Consider the following 10,091-nt stretch of genomic DNA (forward strand, 5'->3'; position numbering starts at 1 on the left):
TTTCTGGGATCTTTTATTTTAGCTCATGAAACATGGAACCAACACTTTACATGTTGCTTTTATATTTTTGTTCAGTATAATAAAAATGTAGTCCATTCTTCCAGCCCAACTTCAACCAGCGGGAAGCAGGGGGAAGCAGGTGGATTTGACATCTTTGTTGATGCACAGTTCACTGAGAAATGATAGCCAGCAAGGCTACTTGAAATTAAATGGAAGCCCCCTATCAAGGCTTCACATTATAAACCATCTGTGATTATTTCTTGCAGTTGCACACATAAAAAGCTGAATTCATTACAAATTAGATGTGTTCCTCCTATTCCAGATGACAGAGTCATTGCATTGCAAGAGGTCACCATTCCAAAGGGTATGGAGGCCACTACAGTTAAACAGGTAGGCAGAGTGGTTCAGCAGTAGGCCAAATTGTCAGGTCAGGTTTCTCCCCCATACTAATAGCTCTCTCGCTCTGTCTTTTTCGCCCTCTCTCTCTCTTCTTCAAGATCATAACACATTTGTTTGGATTGAATTCTGCTAATGTGACACAGACATTTAAGGTATGCCATATTTTTTTAAATAAAGTTCTGTCTCCTAAAATTCAGTCTCAAATTATTGTACCATGTACTGTATACTGACTGACACTATTATAATGTATCCCTTACCAAATGATGGCATATTTCTAGATAAGAAACCACAAGGGCTGTCTGATTCCATTCAACAGCTTTATACCGGTGAACAGCAAGCACATGTAAGTACTGCAACATTCAGTATGTTACTGTGAGCCAATCATTTACTAAAATGTATATTTAATGTAAAAAATATATATATTCAAGTGTAATTCATTCTATCAGTGCATAACATTAATGTCAATATATTTTGATTCATAGGCCATATGTGCTGGAAGTGGCAACAGTCTTTCAGCATGGTACACATTTAACTTATATCCTCACATTTCACATTCAAATATATTTTAAATAACAGATATATGGTGAGCTACAAAAGTATTAGGACAGTGAAATGTTTTGGGGCTCTGTAGTCCAGCACTTGACACTCTGAAACTACAGCCATTTTTGTACATAGTCCCCCCATTTTAGGGGACCAAAGGTATTTGGACAAATTCACTTATACACTGAGTGTACAAAACATTAAGAACAACTTCCTAATATTGAGTTGCACCCCATCTTTTGCCCTCGGAACAGCCTCAATTCTTCAGGGCAGGGACGCTACAAGGTGTCAAGCTTTCCACATGCAAGCTGGCCATTGTTGATTTCAATGCTTCCCATAGTTGTGTCAAGTTTGCTGAATGTCCTTTTGGTGATGGACCATTCTTGCTACACATGGGAAACTATTGAGTGTGAAAAACCCAGCAACATTGCCATTCTTGACACAGACCGGTGCACCTGGCACCTACTACCATACCCCGTTCAAAGGCACTTAAATCTTTCCCTTACCCGTCCATCCTCTGAATGGCACATATATACAATCTATGTCTCAGTCGTCTCAAAGCTTTAAAATCCTTCTTTAATCTGTCTGCTCCCATTCAACTACACTGATTGAAGTGGATTTAACACGTGATATCAATAAGGGGATTGTAGCTTTCACCTGGATTCACCTATGTGTCAGTCTATGTCATGGAAAGAACACACTCAGTGTATATGCATTAAAGTAGTCAAAAGTTTAGTATTTGGTCCCCATATGCCTAGCATGCAATGATTATGTCAAGCTTGTGACTCTACACACTCGTTAAATGCATTTGCTGTTTGTTTTAGTTGTGTTTCAGATGATTTTGTACCCAATAGAAATTAATGGTAAATAATGTATTGTGTCATTTTGGAGTCACTTTTATTGTAAATAAGAATGTTTGTAAACACTTCTACATACATTAATGTGGATGCTACCATTATTATTATTACGGTTAATCCTCAATGAATCGTGAATAATGTGTGAGAAAGTTAAACGCACAATTATCATACCCCCCGCTAACCTCCTCTTTTATTGTAATGGTGAGAGGTCTAAGTGGTATGATATTTGTGCATCTGTAACTTTGTCACTCATCATTATTCACAATTCATGTAGAAGTGTTTAGAAACATTCTATTCTTACTTACAATAAAAGTGACTGCAAAATGACACAATACATTCATTTCTATCCGCACAAAATAATCTGAAAGACAACCAAAACAAACAGTAAATGCATTCAACAAGTGTGTAGAGTCACAAGCTTGATGTAATCATTGCATGCTAGGAATATGGGACCAAACTAAACTTTTGACTACTTTAATACACATGTAAGTGAATTTGTCCCAATACTTTTTGTCCCCTAAAATGTGGGGACTATATACAACAAGTGCTGTAGTCTCTAAACGGTTCACCCGATATGGATGAAAATTTAATTAATGATTTTATGCACTTTAACATGTATAATTTCAAATCCAAAGTGCTGAAGTACAGAGCCAAAACAACAAAAAATGTGTCACTGTCCCATTACTTTTGTAGCTCACTGTATATTATCTAGTATATAAAATCGGTTGTTTCCCTTCTTGTTAGAATGCGTGATTGATGTGTGGTGTATTTGTTGATTCTAAGTCATTCCAAAACCACGGACCATTGCCATGACAGTAATCAATAAAAGTATGCGAACAAGACTACAAGGTGTTGTCAGAAGGGTAAGACAATATTTCTAAGGGCTTTCTATATTCATAATCCAGAGAGGAAAAAGCATTGATTTGTCATTATTTATTTTTTCAGATAGTGAGACTTGAAGAACTGTTTCCTCAGATTAAATTAAGACGTCATGAGAAAATTTATCAGGTACATCATAAGAATCCATCATGTTGTACGAAAAAAGTATCAAAATGTTTGCACTCACTAATGTAAGTTGCTCTGGATAAGAGTGTCTGCTAAATTACTCATGTAAAATATTGGAACTACAGTATCATCATACATATGTCGGCTGAATTCTGTTTTATTTTAATAGGAAATAGAGTTGCTGAACCAACAGTTGAGATTTCTTCATAAAAGAATGCAGGTAAGCATAAGTATTGCTTATGACATATAGGCAGAAGAAAATAAAAAATGTAGATTTTCTGTTACTGCACATAAGATGAGAGTTTACTTTAATCGAGCACAAAGAGGTGTGTACCACAGTCTACTGGCTATGTTACATTCAGATTGTGTTTATTATAGATGCAATTATTGTTTCAGATGGCTGATTCTCACAGCTGGATGGGGATGTTCATAAGAACCCCTATGTGGTAGAACAAAACACCTATGCCCAACATGTTTTATGTACTTTCCATTTGTTTATACTGTCAATTTTACCATAGCCATATGAGCAGATTTAAGAGTAATGGTAAATCTGGTTAATATAGATACCTATTATGACATTGTATTATCTGATGTTATCTGTAGTGTAGCATATCTTGAAAATGTATGAGTTTGAGTGGTGTTAAATCAATTTGCTGTTGGAGATAGTTGGTATAAAATGTTCACCCCCCCAAAAAAATAAAACTGAGCTTATTAGTATTTTGGGAACAGTAGTTCCAACTAGCCTTTGTACAAGTCTGTTTGTGCGATCATTCCACCACCTAACATGACAAGGGAAGTGGCAAGGAGTAGAATGATCTCAAACAGAACTTGTACCCACCTAAACTAGCTCCAAACGATTGGCATGATGCTTTAGTGCTTTGCTACATGATTGTGCAACCTTTCCATCTCCATTACTGATGAAATAAAAAGGGTTTTTGTCAACTTTATTGATTTAGGGGGAAAAAAATACTTCATGTGATTTTTCAAGTGAAACTCATTGTTCTCAAACAGTACCAAAATAAAATGTTCTAAAATATTTGGGTTAACCTTTTAACTGGACATTGAAGTCAAGCATACAAAGATACATGAGAAGCTTTTGTCCCATGAATAGTTATACTAAATCCATCAAAAGCATGTGCTAAATTTGGAACATAATTAACTACATGTAAGGCAGTGTTCCCACCATCTTTATGCGCAAACCAAGTCATGAGACAAAGGCAGATATTTAAATAGCATAGTGGCCTCAACTCAGAGGTGGTTGGCAAATTGTTCTGGGAATATGTGAGTGCAAGGAATGTAAAATGTATTAATTAAATACAGATAGTACAAAATGTCATGTGAATAGAGTAGTTTCAAATCTATTGAACTGTTGAGGGGAGTTTCAGTGTTCTTTGCCTAGGGGGACCTTTGACTCATGCAAACAGTGATTGTCCTTTTAAAGTAAGTAGACAAGATGTCACTTGTCACACAAAAAATAAAAATGTATTTGTATGTAATTACAGAATGGTGTCAAACGAGTATGCACCAAATGTCACATTGATCCACAATTACAAAGATGCATTTCGTCCATCAACAAATATTGAAAATTATATACATAAAGGGCATGGGTGACAAAAACAGTACACTACGATTCACAGGACACATTTCCAGTAGAACAGTTAAGCAAAATCCATAATTACAAAGAGGCCATTTTACTTTTATACTTTCTCTTCAGTCTCGGGACATTAAACTAAAACTCATCCTATCCCAGAGACCATGGTCTTTAAACTTTTCAGAGATGGGAAAGTTCTGGCTTGTGAAAAGGACTGGAGTACTTGTTGGCAGTTCTATTCGCTCTTTGACTTTTTGCTGTCATTCCCGTTCTTCTCTGGGACAATCTCTTCAGGCTTTCTCTTCTTGGTGCCGTCGGCCATGCTGCTGCCAGGGTGAGCGCTGAATGTGATGATGATGCAGGTCATGTTGTCACAGCCTGTGCCATCTCCAGATGTATCAGGTGCCAAGCAATGGTCAAGTAGCTACGGAGACAAAATAAAGTTTGAGAGCGCTAGTTCATTGTTAAATAAAGAATGAGTAATGTCATGATTACAGGGAAGTGATGGATCTCAGTTAGAGGTTTCCCAACACAATAAAAAAAAAATATAATCTTACTTCTTCAACTACGGAGGACAAAGGCCTGGCAGCATCATCGGCATTAGGCTTTATTCTCTGACTGACAAAGTCTACAACCTCTTGACTGCTCATGACGTTCCTGTGGATGACACTCATTAATGAAGGGAAATATAGCTGTGGATTCATCACACATTGATTATTGAAGTATGGCCTTAATTTAAGAAAAAGAAAAAAAACTACCAGATTCCGTCGCATGCAATGATCATGAAGTCATGCTCTGGGTTGAGGGTGAGCTCTTTGACATCAGGCATTGAGGAGATCATCTGCTCCTCTGGGCCAAGGGCCTTGTTTCGTTTGTAAAAGTGATCGCCTGAAAACACAAAGGCCCTTTCAATCTAATGTCTTTTCTTCAACAGCAAAAGTACCGTAATTTCCAGACTATAAGCCGCTACATTATTCCCACGCTTTGAACCTTGAGGTTTATACAATAACACGGCAAATTTATGGATTTTTCCCGCTTTCACAAGATTCACGCCGCCCAAAAAAAACAGCACCGTCACATAATGTGACGTAAATCGAGCGCGCTCAAACTTCCATCATTCTGATTACGGTAGTCATTTTGTCACCCTCATCATGGCAAAGACACAGAGAAATGCATATGATGCAGCTTTCAAGTTGAAGGCGATCGATCTGGCTGTTGGAAAAGGAAAAGAGCTGCTGCACGGGATCTTGGCCTTAATGAGTCGATGATAAGACGTTGGAAACAGCAGCGTGAGGAACTGACTCAGTGCAAAAAGACAACAAAAGCTTTCAGAGGGAAGAAAAGCAGATGGCCTAAAGTATTTGCAGCCACTCGACATCAGTGTAAATCGTGCATTTAAGGTGGCGCTCCGTGTTCAGTGGGACTCTTGGATGACAAGTGGGGAGAAATCCTTCACTAAAACGGGTCGAATGCGAAGAGCAAATTATAGTCAAGTCTGCCAGTGGGTCCTGACAGCGTGGAGCATTGTCAAAGAATCCACTATCATCAACGGGTTTCGAAAGGCTGGACTACTGCGTGTTGAAGAGGGCAGCATGAGCTCAGCGGAGAATTTGCCTCCAGATGAAAGTGACGAGAGCGACAATGAAAACGATCCAACATCGGATGAAGCAATTCTGAGGCTATTCAACTCCGACACCGAAGGAGATGACTAAAGTGGTTTCAGTGCACAGGAGGAGGAAGATAGTGACCAATGACTTTCTTGGTAGGCTACTGTTTACTGCTATTTATTTATTTATTTTTGTTACAAGCCGTGTTTCGTTAAAGCCTATTTATTTTTGTTACAAGCCGTGTTTCGTTTAAAGGCCTATTTATTTTTGTTTACAAGCCGTGTTTCGTTTAAAGGCTGTGTAAAGTTAATTTGTTTCAATGTACCGGTAGGCACCTGCGGCTTGTAGACATGTGCGGCTTATTTATGTACAAAATACATATTTTTTAATAATGCAGTGGGTGAGGCTTATATTCAGGTGCGCTTAATAGTCCAGAAATTACGGTATATATTTCTTGAATCAATGCCTGATAATTCAAATCAAAATGCCAGGGCTAGGAAATGCAGGAGGATCGATTTACCGATGGCCCTGGAGAGGTTGAGTCCTCCGTTGACGCGACCGTCCATGGTGACCTTTCCACCAGCATTCTTTATCCTGGCCAGCTCCAGCTCATCCTCTGGCTTGTGGTCGTAGGACATGTCTATGGCCTTGCCCTTCTCAGACACCACACAGCGGGAGTCACCAGCATTTGCCACAATCAGCTGTTTCCCTCTGATCAGAGCCACCACTGCTGTAGTGCCACTGTCTGCGCCAGGCTGGGGGAAAAGGGCACACAGTTAATCTGAAAATTGCCACCTTCAGTTTAAAGGGCCTGTGATTAACACACTACACAGCTAAGGAGATTAATCCCAGAATAATATTTTGCATTTAGGGAGGCATAGAAAGTAATCACTACTTCAGACACAAAACACCCCATTACCTTTCAACAACCAGAGCTACTCAGAAATCCTTTTAAGAAAGCGCTCTCCATTCAAGGTTTAAGTTGAAAATTAAGATGAGTGTATTCTACCTCTTCTTTTCCATCCATTCCAGGGTAGCACATCTCCTCATTCTCTTCATCAGAGTCCTCCCCCTCTTCAGTGTCTTCTTCCTCATCACTGTTTTCACCTTCATCTTCCTCACTGGCATCCTGTAGAAGCGTAATTACATAATTAACACAAAGCATTCTTTCCAAAAATATTTTAAACAGTTCGTGTTGAAAAATCTATTAACAGCAAATGTGAGTTACAGCAGAGGTGCCCAACCCTCCTACTGGAGAACAGTCATTCTGCAGGCTTTTGCTCCAACCAGAATCTATCAACTGATTCTACCAATAGCTCCTCACCAGGACCTCTAAGCTTAATCAGGTGTGTAAGAACTGTTTGGGCAAAAGCCTGAATACCCAGTAGCTCTTCAGGCAGAGGGTGGGGCACCAGAGTTAGAGTAACTTAACTCCTGAAGGAGAGTTCTTCCCCCTCACCTCCTCTTCGCTACCCTCCTCGTCTTCCTCTTCCCCCGACTCGTCACTGTCCTCAAAGAACTTTGAGCTGGTGTCTCCTGGAGCCGGAGCTGCCGAGGAGGAGCAGGAGGGCCCGGTTTCCTTTTCTCCTTCAGAGGACCCTGCTGCTCCTGTCACTGAAGAGCTGTCCCCTCCTGCTCTCCTGGCCCGCAGCTTGGAGAATCCCGCACCACCAGCTGCACTTCCAGCACCATCAGCCTTCCGATTGTTGTCTACCTCACTCTCCACTTCTCCGTTGATGCCCTTCTCCCCATGGGAATGTGGTTCACCTTCCCCAGACTCTTTTTTGCCCTCCGGACAGAGCTTCTTGTGTTTAATCGCATTGAGGTTCTGTCCATAGCGGACGAGTAACTCTTCAATGGTCAAGGTGGCCTCTTCGTGCAAAAGTTCTGCCTCCTCATTGTCCACTAACAGACAAAGGAACACATGGGTTTGAATCAAACTATTTGTTTTGAATAAAGCACAAGGAATGACAACTACATATTTAACGTGGTTAGCTGTTACAGCGTACTTACAATCATCTTCTTCAGCCACTTTTTCATTTGGTGCTTCCTCTTGTGGGCGGCCAGCTATCTGAACAAGCTCTTTGATCACTTCCTCTGTGGTCACCCTGCTATCAATGGCCAGAAATGCATCCTCCAAAGCCTGAAACAAATCCACCCACCTAAGACAAATGTATGCTGCTATGGAGTAGATTTTGACAACAAATACAAGAGCTACTGAACCAAAGTTGGTTGTACTCACTTAATGTGAGATTATACCCAATAAACATTGTGCACTTTCTATATACACTCTTACATATGCACCATGTTCAATTGTCCATGTCAAGAGGATTCCTTTCCATACCCCAAAAGCATTCTTGCACTCACCTTTTGCAGTTTGCCATCTTTGTAAGTCTTCTGTTCCTTAATGATTTCAGGAAGGTACTTGGAACAGTATAATGCTACTTCCTCACCTGAGAAAGCAAGTATTAAACAAGTTATTCTAAGTAATCGATAATGTCTGACATTAACAAAAATAACATACAATCAAGGTACGCACAAAAGTTAATATTCAGGATAAAAAGAACAGTACCTCCATGTCCATCATACACAGCAAACATAGCCGTTTCATCATCCAGTTCTGGAATGCAGTTGTGAGCATCCTGTGGAAAGAAACAAAAACGTTACTCTCATGAAATGCCATTTCTATGAGCAGTAGAACAGCTACATCATAGAAATCAGACCGGTGCCACTTGAATGTGAAATGAATAATGATGCATTTACATTGTTAATGTTAACGGCCCAGTCTTGCACATCTTACATATTTATATCAATACATGCAGGAAAACTACCTAGCTACATTGTTGGATAACTACAAAACTATCTAGTTAGCCACAAACCAAAAGTATTCATGCGCAAATAAAACTTAGCTAGCTGGCCAGTGTTGACGTTGAGTTATTAAGCCACGTGTTTAATGGTTGGATAGCTAAGCCAAGCCCCATATGTTTAATAACCTGTAGCACATTAGACAACTTACACTACTTTTTGTTGTCTGAACCAAATCATTTCGTTAGCATTCTAGCTAACTGGTAGCTAGTTAGTTGGACACCATACTGGCAACGAATGACTGCGGAATCCAATCCAGCTAGCAATTTGTTTAGATCATCTTACCTCCATTGAGACACGCCAGCCCTGCATGGCCGCAAAGCCATAGCTCATATTTTGGTTTCCCCCATTGGAAGAGGACTTCACTGTATTGGGTTGCGACAAGTAAGCTCCCATGATGGACCAACAATGGGTTTCAACTTCGTTGGTGTTGGAAAATCCGATGTAGCAGGGAAAAAAACAAGATGACGATAATAAATTACAGATGCTCCAACTTCACCGTACAGTTCATTATATCATACAGTAGAGTACAAACATTTCTATCATGCAGTAGAATATAAACATTGCAATATGTTTGATAAAGGGCCAAAGACTAGTTAGCCGGTTTATTGCTAGCTTGGATGGGGTATCTAGCGACTGTTGGCTAAGCTAACAAACGAACATAGACACCGTTCTTACTCGTAAACTATATATTTTTAAGCGAAGGGAAATGGGACACCATTAACCGGAAGACAATACTTGATATCAAAACATTTCAGGCTTAAAAGTGAGACCAATTTTAACATTTTACAGGAAAATACCAGCACGTGTAACTACAAACACAACAGACCTCTCAAAAATAATCCGATACATAAAGGAAGCGGAAACGATGTGATGAATGAGAAGTGCGCATGTCTACTTGTGAGCAGCGGCGTTCAGAAAGGGCGCCAAAACTTTAGTTGCAGAGAACGAGTACGTCCTCAAGGTGTCGCTAAAGTCTCCGATTCTAGTGTGGCCAGCAAACGTTGGAGTGGATCCCTATGTCCTTTCTCCACTTCCTTTCCTTTTAACATGAAAAAAGGCGACAGGCAGCAGTTCGGTAAAAACATGTTTAGTTCTTTAATCAGTAGACACGAAAGAGATTTTAAATACCCAAGAATACATAACAGTAGGTGGGGGAAAACAAAGGAGATGTGTATTGCCACTATCTTGTCCTGTGCTGTTATTATTTTTGTAACTATTCTAACC

At 39.8% G+C, this 10,091-nt stretch overlaps 1 protein-coding gene across 1 annotated transcript; it reads right to left on the reverse strand.

Annotated features, from left to right (window-relative positions):
- Positions 1 to 3,724: 3,724 nt before the first annotated feature.
- ppm1g (protein phosphatase, Mg2+/Mn2+ dependent, 1G) lies at positions 3,725 to 9,783 on the reverse strand. Its single transcript, XM_020460501.2, has 11 exons — positions 9,694 to 9,783; positions 9,150 to 9,283; positions 8,572 to 8,641; positions 8,367 to 8,452; positions 8,013 to 8,142; positions 7,459 to 7,904; positions 7,009 to 7,128; positions 6,520 to 6,754; positions 5,151 to 5,280; positions 4,950 to 5,049; positions 3,725 to 4,816 (listed from the first exon to the last, which is right to left on the reverse strand). Exons 2-11 carry the CDS (start codon positions 9,258 to 9,260, stop codon positions 4,628 to 4,630), a joined length of 1,617 nt encoding a protein of 538 aa, XP_020316090.1. The 5' UTR covers positions 9,261 to 9,283; positions 9,694 to 9,783; the 3' UTR covers positions 3,725 to 4,627.
- Between the last annotated feature and the right edge of the window lie 308 nt (positions 9,784 to 10,091).

The sequence above is a fragment of the Oncorhynchus kisutch genome, linkage group LG25 (genome assembly GCF_002021735.2).
Source record: "Oncorhynchus kisutch isolate 150728-3 linkage group LG25, Okis_V2, whole genome shotgun sequence".
In the NCBI taxonomy this organism is placed as follows: Eukaryota; Metazoa; Chordata; class Actinopteri; order Salmoniformes; family Salmonidae; genus Oncorhynchus; species Oncorhynchus kisutch.